General features: G+C 37.1%; 1 protein-coding gene across 7 annotated transcripts in view; it reads right to left on the bottom strand.

Annotated features, from left to right (window-relative positions):
• Positions 1 to 17,795, bottom strand: part of CEP63 (centrosomal protein 63) — a 64,179-nt gene that overhangs the window by 24,888 nt on the left and 21,496 nt on the right. For 6 of the 7 annotated variants that reach the window (XR_008663911.1, XM_055321119.1, XM_055321123.1 and 3 more), the window contains 2 exons: positions 14,715 to 14,828; positions 3,385 to 3,618 (listed from right to left, as the gene is read on the bottom strand). Coding sequence is in view for 6 of the 7 variants with exons in the window: in XM_055321119.1 (XP_055177094.1) it covers positions 3,385 to 3,618; positions 14,715 to 14,828 (348 nt within the window). In the remaining variant the exon portion in view is untranslated. The remainder of the gene's footprint in view (positions 1 to 3,384; positions 3,619 to 14,714; positions 14,829 to 17,795) is intronic. The other variant, XM_055321121.1, reaches the window with a different exon arrangement.

Here is a 17,795-nt window from a genome sequence, read left to right as displayed (position 1 = left end):
AAACTCTTCAGAGTGTAGGGATAGAGGGAACTTTCCTCGACATCTTAAAAGCCATCTATGAAAAGCCCACAGCAAATATCATTCTCAATGGGGAAGCACTGGGAGCCTTTCCCCTAAGATCAGGAACAAGACAGGGATGTCCACTCTCACCACTGCTATTCAACATAGTATTGGAAGTCCTAGCCTCAGCAATCAGACAACAAAAAGACATTAAAGGCATTCAAATTGGCAAAGAAGTCAAACTCTCCCTCTTCGCCGATGACATGATACTCTACATAGAAAACCCAAAAGCCTCCACCCCAAGATTGCTAGAACTCATACAGCAATTTGGTAGCATGGCAGGATACAAAATCAATGCCCAGAAATCAATGGCATTCCTATACACTAACAATGAGACTGAAGAAAGAGAAATTAAGGAGTCAATCCCATTTACAATTGCACCCAAAAGCATAAGATACTTAGGAATAAACCTAACCAAAGAGGTAAAGGATCTATACCCTAAAAACTATAGAACACTTCTGAAAGAAATTGAGGAAGACACAAAGAGATGGAAAAATATTCCATGCTCATGGATTGGCAGAATTAATATTGTGAAAATGTCAATGTTACCCAGGGCAATTTACACGTTCAATGCAATCCCTATCAAAATACCATGGACTTTCGTCAGAGAGTTAGAACAAATTATTTTAAGATTTGTGTGGAATCAGAAAAGACCCCGAATAGCCAGGGGAATTTTAAAAAAGAAAACCGTATCTGGGGGCATCACAATGCCAGATTTCAGGTTGTACTACAAAGCTGTGGTCATCAAGACAGTGTGGTACTGGCACAAAAACAGACACATAGATCAATGGAACAGAATAGAGAACCCAGAAGTGGACCCTGAACTTTATGGTCAACTAATATTCGACAAAGGAGGAAAGACGATCCACTGGAAGAAAGACAGTCTCTTCAATAAATGGTGCTGGGAAAATTGGACATCCACATGCAGAAGAATGAAACTAGACCACTCTCTTGCACCATACACAAAGATAAACTCAAAATGGATGAAAGATCTAAATGTGAGACAAGATTCCATCAAAATCCTAGAGGAGAACACAGGCAACACCCTTTTTGAACTTGGCCACAGTAACTTCTTGCAAGATACATCCACGAAAGCAAAAGAAACAAAAGCAAAAATGAACTATTGGGACTTCATCAAGATAAGAAGCTTTTGCACAGCAAAGGATACAGTCAACAAAACTCAAAGACAACCTACAGAATGGGAGAAGATATTTGCAAATAACATATCAGATAAAGGGCTAGTTTCCAAAATCTATAAAGAACTTATTAAACTCAACACCAAAGAAACAAACAATCCAATCATGAAATGGGCAAAAGACATGAAGAGAAATCTCACAGAGGAAGACATAGACATGGCCAACATGCACATGAGAAAATGCTCTGCATCACTTGCCATCAGGGAAATACAAATCAAAACCACAATGAGATACCACCTCACACCAGTGAGAATGGGGAAAATTAACAAGGCAGGAAACAACAAATGTTGGAGAGGATGCGGAGAAAAGGGAACCCTCTTACACTGTTGGTGGGAATGTGAACTGGTGCAGCCACTCTGGAAAACTGTGTGGAGGTTCCTCAAAGAATTAAAAATAGACCTGCCCTACGACCCAGCAATTGCACTATTAGGGATTTACCCCAAAGATTCAGATGCAATGAAACGCCAGGACACCTGCACCCCGATGTTTCTAGCAGCCATGTCCACAATAGCCAAACTGTGGAAGGAGCCTCGGTGTCCATCGAAAGATGAATGGATAAAGAAGATGTGGTTTATGTATACAATGGAATATTACTCAGCCATTAGAAACGACAAATACCCACCATTTGCTTCGACGTGGATGGAACTGGAGGGTATTATGCTGAGTGAAATAAGTCAATCGGAGAAGGACAAACAGTGTATGTTCTCATTCATTTGGGGAATATGAGTAATAGTGAAAGGGAATATAAGGGAAGGGAGAAGAAATGTGTGGGAAATATCAGAAAGGGAGACAGAAGATAAAGACTTCTAACTCTGGGAAATGAACTAGGGGTGGTGGAAGGGGAGGAGGGCGGGGGGTAGGGGTGAATGGGTGACGGGCACTGAGGGGGACACTTGACGGGATGAGCACTGGGTGTTATTCTGTATGTTGGTAAATTGAACACCAATAAAAATTAATTTATTAAAAAAAAAGAAAGAAACTAGATCATTTCCTTATACCATACACAAAAAATAGACTCAAAATGGATGAAAGACCTAAATGTGAGACAGGAAACCACCAAAATTCTAGAGAACACCACAAGCAGCAACCTCTATGACCAAAGGAACTTCCAAGCCATAGTAACTTCTTGCTAGACACATCTCCAAAGGCAAGGAAAACAAAGGCAAAAATGAACTATAAGGACTTCATCAAGAAAAAAAGCTTTTGCACAGCAAAGGAAACAGTCGACAAAACCAAAAGACAACTCACAGAATGGGATAAGATATTTGCAAATGTCTTATCAGATAAAGGGCTAGTAATCCAAATCCATAAAGAACTTATCAAACTCAACACCCAAAAAACAAAAAACCTAAACAAGAAATGAAAAGAAGACATGAACAGGCATTTCTCCAAATGGCCAACAGATACATGAAAAAAATGTTTCACATCACTTGGCATCAGAGAATTACAAATCAAAACCACAATGAGATACCACCTCATGCTAGTCAGAATGGTAAAAAATAACAAGGTTGGAAATGACAGATATTGGTAAGGATGCAAAGAAAGGGGAACCATTGAACACTGTTGTATGTGTGTATATATGATATATACCTCGGAAGCTAATAAAAATAAATTTTTAAAAAATCCTAGTTAGTTAACATATTATAATATTAGTAATATTGGTTTCAGGAGTAGATTTCAGTGATTCATCACTTACATATAACACCCAGTGCATATCACCAAGTGCCCTCCTTAATGCCCATCACCTAATTATCCCTTCCCACCACCCACTCTTCCCCTCCCGCAACCCTCAGTTTGTTCTCAACCTTTAGGAATATCTTATGGTCTTCCTCCTTCTCCTTTTTCCCCCCTCTCCCTCTGTTCATATGTTTTGTTTCTTCAATTCCATATATGAGTGAAATCATGGTATTTGTCTTTCTCTCACTTATTCCGCTTAGCATAATACACTCTAGTTTCATTCAAATCATTGCAAATGGCACAATTTCATCTTTTTGATGGCTGAGTAATATTCCACTGTATATATACACAATATCTTTATCCATTCAGTTGATGGACTTTTGGGCTAATTATTTTCTCTTAAAAACGTGCGTATACACATTTCCCCAGCTATGGTAATTTTAAAACAAACCTCTAACAGTTTTTCAGATTCCTTCAATTTTTCTTCTTTTTGCCGCTGCTCTTGCATAACAGTCATATTCGTTCCAACCAAGTCATTGACCCTCATGGTAAGGCGCTCTATTTCCAACTCATTGGCACAGATAGTGTCATTGGCCCGCTCCAGCTTACTGCTCAGGTACTGAATCTCCGACTGGCTGGACAGCTCCACAGACTCTAATTTCTGTTTCCGATTGGCAAGCTGAGCCTAGAAACACAGATTACCAATAGACAGAAGTGAAATTCTAAAAGGACAATTTATGAATAAGGAAGACTAAAATAAAACTGAGTTTTACTTCCATAAAAATGTAAAGCATTGGCTCATTTATAATAACCCACTCATGACCCAAAGAAACAAAAAAGCCTCTCATGATAAGGACTGGGACTAGAAGGGAACTTTCTCAACTTGCTAAAGATGACCTAAAAAAATCTGTACAGCTAACATCATACTTAATAGTGAGAAACTCAAAGCTTTCTCACTAAGATCAGGTACAAGGCAAACATATCCCCTTTCACTACTTCTTTTCAATATCAACTGCATGTCCTCCCTAATGCAATAAGGCAAGAAAAGGAAACAAGAGGTATACAGATTGGGAAGGAAGACATAAAGTGGTCTTTGCTCAAGGATAACATGATCATCTACATAGAAAATCGAATGAACAGCAACAAAGAACTCTCTTGCAAAGTTGCTCAAAAGTTAAAAATAGCATCCTACCTTCTAGTAATCCCACTACTGACCATTTACCCAACAAATACAAAAACACTAATTCAAAGGGACGCATGCACCCCTGTGTTTATAGTATTATTACTTAGAATAGCCAAGATATGGAAGCAGCCCAAGTGTCCATCAATTGATGAATGGATTAAGAGGAGATGATATATATGTATATATACACACAATGGAATATTACCTATAAAAAGGAATGAAATTGTGCCATTTCCAATGACATGGATGAAGCTAGAGAGTATAATGCTATGAGAAATAAGTCAGAGAAACATTAATACCATATGATTTAACTCATTAGTGGATTTAAGAAACAAAACAAGAGCAAAGGGAAAAAGAGAGAGAAAGAAACATACTCTTTTAAAAAAAGAATGTATTTGGCAGAGATAGAGAGCACAAGCAGGAGGAGCAGCAGAGGAAGAGGGAGAAGCAGGCTCTCTGCTGAGCAGGGAACCTGATGTAGCAGGGCCCTGGGATCGTGACCTGAGTCGAAGGCAGATGTTTAACCAACTGAGCCAACAGACATAACAACCAACTGTTTCCGGGTGCCCCAAGAAACAGACTCTTAACTATAGAGAAGGGATGGTTACCAGAGGAGAGGTGGGTGAGGGATGGGTTAAATAAGTGGTGAGGATTAAGAAGTACACTTGTGGGGATCCCTGGGTGGCGCAGCGGTTTGGCGCCTGCCTTTGGCCCAGGGCGCGATCCTGGAGACCCAGGATTGAATCCCACGTCGGGCTCCCGGTGCATGGAGCCTGCTTCTCCCTCTGCCTGTGTCTCTGCCCCCCTCTCTCTCACTGTGTGCCTATCATAAATAAATAAAATTAAAAAAAAAAAAAGAAGTACACTTGTGATGAGCACCGGATGATGTATGGAATTGCTGAATCACTATATTGTACACCTGAAACTAATAAAACCCTATATGTTAACTAACTAGAATTAAAATAAAAACTTCTTTTAAAAAGAAAAGAAAAACATCTCTCCTGGAATTAATAAGCAATTATAGCAAATTTGTAGGACATAAGGTTAATACACAAAACTTCTCACTTTTCTATATGCCAATATTGAACATGTGGAATTTAAATTAAAAACAGGGTATCATTTACATTAATGCCTGAATAAATTAAATATTTAAGTATGAATAGAACTAAGTAAATACAGAATCTATTTAAGGGAAACTATAAAACTCTAATGAATTAAATCAAAGCACTAAATAAATGGAAAGATACTACATGTTCATGGATAGGAGAACTCAATACTGTCAAGATGTCAGTTCTTCCCAATGTGATCTATGGATCCAACACAATCCCAAACAAGATCCCAGCAAATCATTTTATGGATATTGAAAAACTGGTTCTAAAGTTTATATGGAAAGGCAAAAGACTCAGATTAGCCAACATAATATTGAAGAAGAAAAAAGTTGGAGGGCTGATGCTATTTGACTTCAAGATTTACTATAAATCAATGGTTACCAAAACAGCATAATACTGGTGAAAGAAAAGACAAACAATTTAATAGAACTGAACAGAGAGCCCAGAAATGGGTCCCATTAAATAGAGTCAACTGATATTTGACAAAGGAGCAAAGGCAATACAATGGAACAAAGACAGTCTCTTCAACAAATGGTGCTGGAACAACTGGACATTCACAAACAAAAAAATAAATCTAGACATCTTCTACTCTTCTTAAAAATTAACTCAAAATAGATCATACACCTAAATGTAAAATGCAAAACTATAAAATTCCTAGGAGATAGCATAGAAGAAAACCTAGATAAATCTGGGTATAGGAATGCCTCTTTAGACATAACACCAAAGACATAAGTCCTGAAAGAAATAGCTGACAAGCTGAACTTGATTAAAATTAAAAACTTCACTCTCTGAAAGACAATATCAAGAGAATGAGAAGACAAGCCAGGGACCAGGAGAAAATATCTGCAAAAGATACACTTGATAAAGGACCATTATACAAAATACAGTAAGAATCCTTAAAACCCAAGAATAAGGAAAAAAACAACTCCATTAAAAAATGGGCCAAAGACCTAAAAAGGCCTCTCACCAAAAAAGATATACAGATGGCAAATAAACATATGAAAAGATGATCTACATCATATGTCATCAGGGAAATGCAAATTAATACAATAATTATATATCTATTGGAATCACCAAAATCTGGAACAGTGATGATACCAAATGCTGGAAAGGATGTGGAGCAACAGGAACTCTCATACATTGCTGGTATGAATACAAAATGTTACAGACATTTTGGAAGACAACTTGGTGTTTTCTTACAAAACTGAATATATTCTTACCATATGATCCAGCAATTGTGCTTCATGCCATTTACCCAAAGGAATTGAAAACATTACGTTCTCACAAAAACCTGCACATGTATGTTCATAGCAGTTTTATTCATAATTGCCAAAATCTGGAAGCAACCAAGATGTCCTTCAGTAAGTGAGTGGATAAATAAACTGTGATACATCCAAACAGTGGAATATCATTCAGTGCTAAACACATGAGCTATCAAGACATCAAAAGACACAAAGGAACTTTAAATACATACTAGTAAGGGAAAGAAGCCCATCTGAAAAGACTACATGTTCTATACTTCCAACTATATGACATTCTGGAAAAGGCAAACCAAAGAGACAAAAATACCAGTGATTGTGGGGCTGTAGGGCAGGAGAGAGATGAAAAGGCAGAGTACAGAGGAATTTTATGGCAGTGAAAATACTCAGTATGCTATTACAATGATGGGTATATGTTATTATACATTTATACAAACCCATATAGACCATACAATACCAAGAGTAAACCCTAAAGTAAACTATCATGTGTCAGTGTAGGTTCCTCCCTAGTAACAAATGTAGCATTCGGGTGAGGGATGTTGAGAACAGAAGAGGTCATGCACATATGATAGTATAAAGGAAATCTCTGTACCTCCCTCTCCTTGTTGTAAACATAAAACTGCTCTTAAAAAATGAAATCTAGGGGCAGCCTGGGTGGCTCAGCGGTTTAGCGCCGCCTTCAGCCCAGGGCGTGATCCTGAAGACGGGAATCGAGTCCCACGTCGGGCTCCCTGCATGGAGCCTGCTTCTCCCTCTGCCTGTGTCTCTGCCTCTCTCTCTCTGTCTCTCATGAATAAATAAATAAAATCTTTTTTAAAAAAAAAATGAAATCTTAAAAAATTATACAATAAATATCTTGAGAAGAAGGAGTAAAAAAGAATCAAGAAAGTAAAGAGACTCCTCAGGAGAAGAGATGCTGCCCACCTACTGCAAAAACAGCTGCATTATTTTACCTATGTGTGCAGAAGTTTACCTGCATCTGAGTCATCACACAGGAAAACTGGATTTCTCTCCTCTTTACAACATAGGAAATAGGAACTATAATGAATTATTTTATTTCCATGGAAGCTCAAATTAGGGTTTTTTAATTACTAAACTTCTTAAGTTTCCAGGTCAAAGTGTCCTCTCTCCCCACCCCAGAACATGTTACATGCATGTAGTTAATTATTCTGTATTTTCAGATACATTACAGACATGCATATTCAGATGATTCAAATCAACCACAAAATGGTTAAATTTGGGGTGGAGGGAATTAGGAGAATTTTGCTTCTTGAGGAAAAAGGTGCTTGAAGGAAAGATTGGTTCCGTCTTCAATATTTAACACACTCCCTGAGCTGAGAGACTTAACCAAATAATAGCGTATCTCAAATTAGTTTCTTCCAATGATTTATCTACTGAGGTACATGCGAATAAAACTGGTTAGTGACTATCTCATAGACCTATAGTATAAAGTTCCTGCAGACTTAGATAATTCCTAGGCTATATATCCCAGCTCTCCTGGTTTTTAGTTCCCAACTTTCTAGTGTTCACAAGTTTTAATTCTGTATCCAGATACATATTTCATTTAAATACTGAAGATGGACATGAATCATCTAAGAAAAATTCACCTTATTATAAATATTTTTAAAAGGTAAAAGTATCCAATTTTATTTTAGAAATGGAAATGGAAATGTCTCTGGGAAGTCAATCTGCCATGGATTAAAGCTTTTACTGTATACTGTACAGGACCCAAATCCTATACTGTGGCCACATAAAGTAGATGCTTAATAATGACCACAAGCCAGAGGAATGCTCAAAGGAGAAAGGCAAAGAAACAAATAGTGTTTGTATAAATTACAGATCAAGATTCCAGTGTCAAGAACCAAAACCTTTTTACCTGATTCCTATGATAATGTGAAAGGAGGATATCAAATAGATTTAAATCCCCAAGAATAAATATTGTGTTATAAAGTGCTTAGTGCATCAAAATAATAAGAAAAATATTAAATGACATAAAGAGAGAAATTGACAGTAATATATTAAATAGTAGGGGAATTTAACACCCTACTTACATCAGTGAATAGATCATCCAGACAGAAAATCAAAAGGAAACACTGGCTTTAAATGACACATTAAACCAGATGGATTTAATAGATATAAACAAAACACGTCATCCAAAAACTGCAAAATACACATTTTTCTCAAGTGCACACAGAACATTCTCCAGGACAGATCACATGATAGACCACAAAAAAAAAAAACATAATAAATTCAGTAAGACTTAAATCTTATCAAGCATCTTTTCTGACCACAACATTATGAAAATAGAAATTGATTACAAGAAGAAAACTGGAAAAAACACAAACACATGGAGACTAAATAACATGCTATAAACAACTAATGGATCAACAACAAGAAAAAATTAAAAAGAAAAAAATACCTTGAGACAAGTGAAAATGGAAACAATGCAGCAAAAGTAGTTGTAAGAGGGAAATTGATAAAGATGGAGGCTTACATCAAAAAACAATAAAAATCTCAAATGAACAATCTAACCTTACACACAAAGGAACTAGGAAAAGAAGAACAAAGCCCAGAGTTAGTAGAAGAAAGAAATACTAAAGGTCAGAGGAAATAAATGAAATAGAGACTTAAAAAACAGAAAGATCAATGAACCTAAAAACTGGTCCTTTGAAAAGATAAAAAAAATCTGTCAAATCTCCAGTCAGATTGGTAAGAGAGAAAAAAAAAAAAGAGAGAGAGGAGAGAAGAACCAAATAAAAGAAGTTACAAGACGCCACAAAAATACAAAGGATCATAAAAGGCTACCACAAACAATTACAAGCCAACAAACTGGAAAATGTTTAGAATGTATTAATGCCTAGAAACAGAAAACCTTCCAAGACTAAATCACACACAAATAGAAAATCTGAACCAAACAATTACAAGTAATGAAACTGAATAATTTTAAAACTCCCAAAATATAAAAGTCCAAAACCAGGTGGCTTTGCAGATGAATTCTATAAAACATTTAAAGAAGTTAGTACTGGGGCACCTGGGTAGTTCAGTCAGTTAAGCACCCGGCTTTTGTTAAGTCATTATCCCGGGGACTGGGATAGAGCCCCAAGTCAGGCTCCACACTCAGAAGTCTACTGATCCCAATGCACCCCACCCCCACTCGTGCTCTCTCTCAAAATCTTTAAAAAAAAAGTTAGTACCTATCCTTCTCAAATTATTCTAAAATAACTGAAGAGTGAGGAATGCTTCCAAACTCATGAGGCCAGCATTACTCTAATATCAAAACCAAAGACACCATGAAAAAGAAAATTGTAAGCTATTATCCCTGATGAACATAGATGTAAAAAATCTTCAACAGAATATCAGCAAACTGAATTCAACTATACATTGAAAGGATCATATACCATGATCAAATAGGATTTATTCCAGGAATATAAGGATGGTTCAACATCTGCAAATCAATTAATGTGATACGCCACAAAATGAAAGATAAAAATCATATGATCATCTCTATATTTGCAGAAAAAGCATTTGACAATTCAACATCAATTATGATAAAATCCCTTAACAAAGTGAATATAGAAGGAATATACCTCAACATAATAAAGGATATAAATGACAAATCTAAAGTTAACTTCATACCCAACAAGCTGAAAGCTTTTCCTCAAATCAGGAGCAAGACAAGGATGCCCACTCTCACCACTTTATCCAACATAGAATTGGAAGTCCTCACCACAGCAATTAGGCAAGAAGAAGAAACAGAAGGGCATCAAAATTGTAAAGGAAAAAGTAAAGCCATGAAAATTTGCAGATGGCATGATATTATACGTAGAAAGCCCTAAAGACTACAGAAAAAACTGTTACACTAATAAATGAATTCAGTAAAGTTGCAGGATACAAAAGTAACATACTAACTTATTAGTGTATTTCTGTACACTAATAATGAGCTATCAGAAAATTGCAATTACAAAATAATTGTAGTTACTTTTGCATCAAAAAGAATAAAGACCTAAGAATAAATTTAACCGAAGAGGTAAAAGAGCTGTCCACTGAAAACCATAAGACACTGATGAAAGAAAGTGAAGACAACACAAATAAACAGAAAGATATTCCGTGCTCATGAACTGAAAGAATTAATAGTTAAAATGCCTATACTACCCAAAGCAATCTACAAATTCAATACCTGTCAAAATATCAAAGGCATTTTCCACAGAACTATAACAAAAAATTCTAATGTTTGTATGGAACAACAAAAGATCTCAAGTAGCCAAAGCAATACTGAGAAAGAACAAAATTGGAGGTATCATGCCCCCTAATTTCAAACTATATCACACAGCTATAGTAATTAACATAGTATGGACAAGAATAAAGATCAGAACTAAATCCACACTTATATGGTCAATTAATCTATAACAAAGGAGGCAAGAATCAACAATGGGGTAAAACAGTCTCTTCAATAAACAATGGGAAAACTAGGCAGCTACATGCAAATGAATGCAACTAGGTCATTATCCTACACTATATACAAAATTCAAAATCAATGAAACACTTGAACCCAAGAACTGAAACTATAAAACTCCTAGAAGAAAACATAAGTACTCTTTGAAGTCAGGTGTAGGAATATTTTTTTGGACCAGTCTCCTGTGGCAAGGGTAACAAAAGCTAAAATAAACAAATGGAATTACATCAAACTAAAAAGGTTTTGGGATGCCTGGGTGGCTCATGTTAAGCATCCGCCTTCAGCTCAGGGCATGATCCCAGGTCCGGGGATAGTGTCCCACATCGAGCTCCCTGCATGGAGCCTGCTTCTCCCTCTGCCTGTGTCTCTGCCTCTCTCTCTCTGTGTGTCTCTCTTAAATAAATAAGTAAAATCTTAAAAAAAAAAAAAAAAAAAAAAACTAAAAAGGTTTTGCATGATAAAAGAAACTGTAAACAAAACAAAAAGGCAATTTACTGAATGGGAAAAGATACTTGCAAGTCATACATCTTATAAGGGATTAAAATCCAAAATATATAAAGAATTTATACAGCTTAATATGAAAAAAACCAAACCTGATTTAAAAAATGGGCAGAAGACATGAACAGACATTTTTCTAAATAAGATATACAGGTGGCCAACAGACACATAAAAAGAAGCTCAGCATTACTCATCATCAGGGAAATGCAAATTGGAACCATAATGACATAATACCTCACATCTGTCAGAATGGCCAGTATCAAAAAGACAAAAAAGCAAAAGTTTTGGTGAGGATGTAGAGAAAAGGGAGACCTCATACAATGTTGGTAGGAATGTAAATTGGTGCAGCCACTATAGAAAACAGTCTGGAGGCACCTCAAAATATTAAAAATAGAACTACCATATGATCCACTAATCCCACCTCTGGGTATTTATTTGAAGAAAACAAAAATGCCAACTCAAAGAGATATCCACACCCCTATGTTCACTGCCTCACTACTTACAATAGCCAAGATATGGAAACAACCCAAGTGTCCATTAACAGATAAATGGATAAAGAAGATGTGGGGTATGGGTGCTGGTGTGTATTTATATTCTATTATGATGGAATATAATTCTGCCATAAAAAAAAGAATGAAATCTTGCCACTTGTGACAACATGCATGGACTCAGAAGGCATTATACTTAGTGAAATAAGTCAGACAAATACTGTATAATTTCACTTGTATGTGGAATCTAAAAACCGAATATACATATTCTCTCCCCCATACAACAGTGTTTTCCTAATAAATGTACATGACTATAATTACATTGCATAGAAGCATAGAAAAAGTTGGAAGAAATTTACAACAAAATGTTAATCATGATAAATCTCTAAATGATGGAATTAGGGGTGATTTCATTTAATTCCTGTCTCACTGACAATTTCTCATTTTTCTAAAATGAACATGTATTCTATAACTTTAATAGCTGACTAAAAGAAAGAAACCTGAGTAAGCACAGGACTCAAAAATTGAGAAGTTATTGTGAACTCCACTTTCAGATGTTAAAAAATATATAAGAAAGAAGTTTATATTGAGTTCTTAAAAATGGGGTGGAAGTGTGGATGCTGATATCCATTTATCCTCTCTCCCAGATCTTCTCCCTTGACTGTTTAATGGTGACTTACATATCACCAAAATGTGACGTAGCAACCTTGACTAGATTCCAACTTGAACATCAACTGTAAAAAGACATAATTTCAGACAACTGGGGAAGTCTGAACAGACTGAATATTAAGTTCTAGTAATAAATTACTCCGTTAATGTAATATTGGTATATTATAATTTGTAAAGGTCCTTCCTTATCTGTTGGGAAATATGACAATTTCTGTGATTTGCTTTGTAATATTCCAGCCAAAGGTAAAAAGTGGTGAAGGATGAAACAAGACTGGCAAAATGAGTTGTTCAATCAGTAAAGTCTTACTTTTGCAAATGGAACAATTTCTAGAGCTCTGTTACACAACAATATGCATATAATTACATTACTATGACACAACAACCTGCATATAGTAAGATTACTATATTAAACTCTTAAAAATGGTTAAGATGGTAAATTTTACTGTGATTTCTACCACAAAAAAAAAAAAAAAAAAAAAAGACCAGCAAAATGATGGTATCTATTAATGCTGGGTAACAACTATACAGAAATTTATTTTAAAGTTTTTTTTTAATGATGATTATATAATACTGCTACATACTAAACCACAGAAAGATTTAATTTTGTTTAGTTTGCTAAGGGAGAAAGAGAAATATATTACCAGTAATATTTTTTGAGTTAAGCAGGCAAAGTAGTTTTAAACAAACTATCAGAAGAATAATTCAAATGCCCTTAGTAGGGAAAACAAATGTTGGCTTTTTAAAGGCTTCTTATTCTGGCCTAGCTGAATTATGGTAAATAAAAATCTCACTTTTACTAACAATGAAGTTTAATTATGCAGAGTAATCACAATAGTAATTTGAAAACAGGATTTGCAATCAATAATAAGCACACTCCACAGATGAGTAATTGAGAACTGAAAAGTAGGACTTGATTTCCTTTTTTTTCCAATCTGAAGACTACAACAATATCTTATAGCTATTTATGTTTGCATAGTGCTTTAGCATTCAGGTAAAAAAACTGTAGTCTAGACATCTAGGATTTTATTGGCCCACTCTGACTGCATAGCTCGGTGTAGCCTAGTAAATAATTTTCTTCCTTGAGGTTGCTATGGGCCCCTCCTGACCATCCTGAGTGGAGTCACTCATAGCAGAGCCATTCGCAGTACTTTATCAGCCAGCTGATATTTCAGGGGAATGATTACAAGTCAAAACATTACTGAGAGTTAAAGCAGCAAATGATGCACATTGTTTCTGAAAAATATTTTTTAAAGCCTCCTGTCAGCTCTTTTAACTTATCCAGTAATTCCTTCATTCTATAAAACTGAGATAACTACTAGCCTTGACAGATTATCATGATATTAAACAGACAACATAAAACTACATATTCTAGAGAACTGCAGTCTAGAAAAAGTATTGAGCTTGTGTCCAGCACACCATAGATGGTCTCAAATATTTATTCCCTTCTACGTTCCTTTCCTTTTATGTTCTTGGTTTTTCATTGAAAAGGCAAACAGAGTATCCAAGAAGAAACATCCCCAAATTAGATAGCTATTTTTTGGTTCTGCTTAAGTCTGCTTAAAAACTAGTAACTAGTTCATTTTAAAAAAAGATTTTTACTAGAGTTCTAAAGTGCTTCTGTTGCCACTAAGATACTGCTTTTAGTTAGTATGCACATCAATGCAGTGTGAAACTCTTGGAATCTATAAGCAAACAGGCAGCCGGGTTGAAGCTCCCTGGCTGAGGCATCTCGGCCAAGGTACCCCAGCTACTAGAAATGGAGCGAGACACGAAGTGGAGCCAAGGCAAGAGCCCGAAACAGCCAGACAAGTAAGCCAGAGACCCAAAGAAATGAGAAAGGAGACAGAGAGAGAACAGAAGAAGAAAGAGAGAAAGGAGGGACAGAAGGGGAGAAAAAGGGAAGACCAAATTCAGGAGACTGACGTGGGTGAGCATGGAGTGAGCCAGAGAATGCAAGACAGAGAGAGTGAGACAGAGCTCGAGGGCAGGAGCAAGCAAGCAAAGGAGCACATGGCACAAAGACACGCGGAGACATGAATGAGCACACGTGCACTACACTAAGCTAGCATCATTGCCATCAAGACTTCTCTGCTCTTGTTATTTTAAAACGGCTTACACCTACCTGAATTATCTCTGACTGTTCAGCCAAAGCCTTCCTCTGTGCCTCTAGAGAAGACACCTGTTGCTGATAAATCAAGCGTTGCTTCTCCCAGTCCAGTGATTTCTGACGAAATTCCTGAAGAGGCAATTAAAGTACTTAACTTGTAAGTGCTTCCCCTGGCTGTCCCTGCTCCTAGATTCCCTTTTACTCTTATTTTCCCCCTCCTCCCTGGGTACACAGGCAACTTTCTCCCCAGCAGGAGCCCCATTACTCACTTAGCCGACAGAACTGTAGAGCAATACTATTCCTAACACACTGTGCCTCTGGATATCTGTCTTTCTAAATTTAACACCCTAATGGTGAAGAGTATGCAACACAGATGCTAAATCCTGGGTTCGTGATGATTTTCATAGATTTGCTGCCACCTAAAGGTTGTTATCGTTTTTAGTGATTTTTCAGGAAACTGATCTTACGAGAACATTTTAAAATTTCAAAATATGATTATGGGGAGATCCCACTACTCAAATTCTTGATATCCAAACCCGGAAATTGAACAGATCAAAAAAATGTTCAGATGAGTCCCTGGGTAGCCCAAGTCTTACCTCTCAGTATCTGAAATTCAGGAACAAATAGATTCATATAATGTAGTACTTTTTGATATCCAAATTTTTACTATCTCAACAGAAGAACTACAAAGACTTGAATAACAAGGGGAGATCTGTACTAAATTCTAACAGACTTTTGTCACCCAATGCCAAATAGTAAAAATAAATGATGGATCACTTCAAGTCAATAAGAAAATGAGCCCAAATTTATAAAAATGGAGTAATCAAAGGGGTTTCTATCACTGTCCTCCAGGACCCTCAACTCCAGCAATCTCATGCTAGTATGGGGTAATCACTGTTAACCAGCTTTCTGATAGTCACTCACTCATTCATTCTCTTATATATGCCAGGAACTATTCTAAGTGGTGGGGCTACAACAGTTAACAAAACAAACAAAAAGTCAAGCCCCACTCCATTGGCAATAGACAACACATTCGATGTATAATACACTGGATGATCATACCTGTTTTGAAGAAAACGGAGTGCTCAGAGCTGGGGGTTGCAATTTTTAAAAAGGGATGGCATTTAAGTAAACTCCCAGGGAGATGGGGATGAAGTTATACTATTCTGGGAAGGAAAAGGCAAGTACCAATGTTTGAAGTAGAAGCAAGGAGGCTGGTGTGGCTTGAATGGAGTAAAGGGAAAAGTCGGTAAAGAAAGGTCAGTTATCAAGGAGCAAGACTGTATAGGTCATCAGGATAACTTTGGCTTTTAAAAGAAGGCACTGGAGGGATGCTTGGGTGGCTCAGCAGTTTAGCGTCTGCCTTCGGCCCAGGGTGTGATCCTGGAGACCTGGGATTGAGTCCCGCATCGGGCTCCCTGCATGGAGCCTGCTTCTCCCTCTGCCTGTGTCTCTGCCTCTCTCTCTCTCTCTCTCTCTCTCTCTCTCATGAATGAATAAATAAAATATTTTTAAAAATAAATAAATAAAAGAAGGTACTGGAAGGTTTTTGTACAAGAGAGGACATTTTTTGGCTTACAACAGAATCATTCTGGCTGCTGTGTGGAGAAAAGAGAAGTTGAGGGTCACTCCAAGGCTTTGAGCTTGAAAAGCTGAGGAATGGAGTTGCCATTAAATGAAAAGGAATGGTGCTGGGATATGGGGAAGAGGAAACCAGGAAGTTTATTCTGGACATGTCAAGTATGACACAGCTTCAGACATCAAGGTGGAACTGTGAAATAGGTGAAAACAGGCAGGTGGAAATTCTGTAGCAAAAAAGGACAATACCAGATTATAAGTGTGGAATTATCAATATATTTACAATGCTAAAAACTATGAGACTGAATTATATCACCAAGGGAATGAGCACAGACACAAAAAAGAAGAGGTTCAATGAATACAACCCTGAGTATATTCCAATATTAAAAGGTTGGGGAGCAAAAGAGAGTGAGAAGGAGTAGGTAACAAGGCAGGAGAAAGCCTAGGAAAGTGCGGTTTAGTTCTCTAAGTCAAATCTAGAAAGCGCTTTAAGGTGGAACTCATTGGTGACCCTTATGTAAATAGCTTCCATAGAGTGAGGAGGCAAAAGCCTTATTGAGTAGGTGCAGGAAAAAGGGACAAAAAAGAATTGGAGACAGGTACAGATGCCTAATGTAGTTTACTTATAAGTTGAAGGAGGGGCGGGGAATGAGGCAGCATCCAGAGGCAGAGAGAGGTCAAGAGAGGATATTTAAGAAGGGAGAAATCTAGATGGTGGTGGAAAACATCCAGTAGGGAGGAAGGGAGGAAGCAGAAGAGAGAAGAATCATTGGAACCACATCTTGGGTAGGGGCCGTGGAGACTATGGACAGTTCCACTAGCACAAAGGTAAAGTAGATGGGCACAGATGCAAATAGGTGGGTAGACACAGCATTGGAAGTTTGTGAAAATTCTCTTTTTATTGCTTCCATTCTCTCAATGAAATGGAAAGCAACACCATCACCCAATGGTGAGAATGTCAGAAAAAATGTTGAAAGTTTGAGAAAAGAGAAAGTATAAGATAGTCATTATGGAAAGTAGCAGAGTGAGGGGAAATGTAGTATGATTCTGGGAAGCACTAGAAACTCCTTGAGGTAAGTGGCCACGAATTTAAAATGAAGCCAATCAGCATGCTTGCTTTTCTCCAGCCACATTTTGCCAAAAATGCTAAGTAGAGAGAGGGCAGGAAGCTGGATTTAACTAGTTATGGTTTTGCCAAGCAAATATGATGAAGAGGGGGACACAGGAGCTGAAGGGGAATGTAAGGAACATAACCATGGAATTTAAGCTGGGTAAGGACTGACAGTGAGGACATGAGGTAGCCATCCTGCCATGAAAAGGAGGCAGAATTCAATCACTTGGGGATGGAGTCCAACGATTATTGACAGGATATTATTGAGATTGGAGGGAGTGAGCTGAAAAGAGAAGGATGGCAGTCAAAGAATGAGATGATTAAAAAGGTGATTCCAGGAAGGTTGCAAGTTTGGCAATGATGGAACCCAAAGAATGGCAGTGGGAATGGGTGGATGAGACAAGGAG

Source organism: Nyctereutes procyonoides, unplaced genomic scaffold (genome assembly GCF_905146905.1).
Source record: "Nyctereutes procyonoides isolate TBG_1078 unplaced genomic scaffold, NYPRO_anot_genome, whole genome shotgun sequence".
Lineage (NCBI taxonomy): Eukaryota > Metazoa > Chordata > Mammalia > Carnivora > Canidae > Nyctereutes > Nyctereutes procyonoides.
This window is presented reverse-complemented; position numbering and strand designations above follow the sequence as displayed.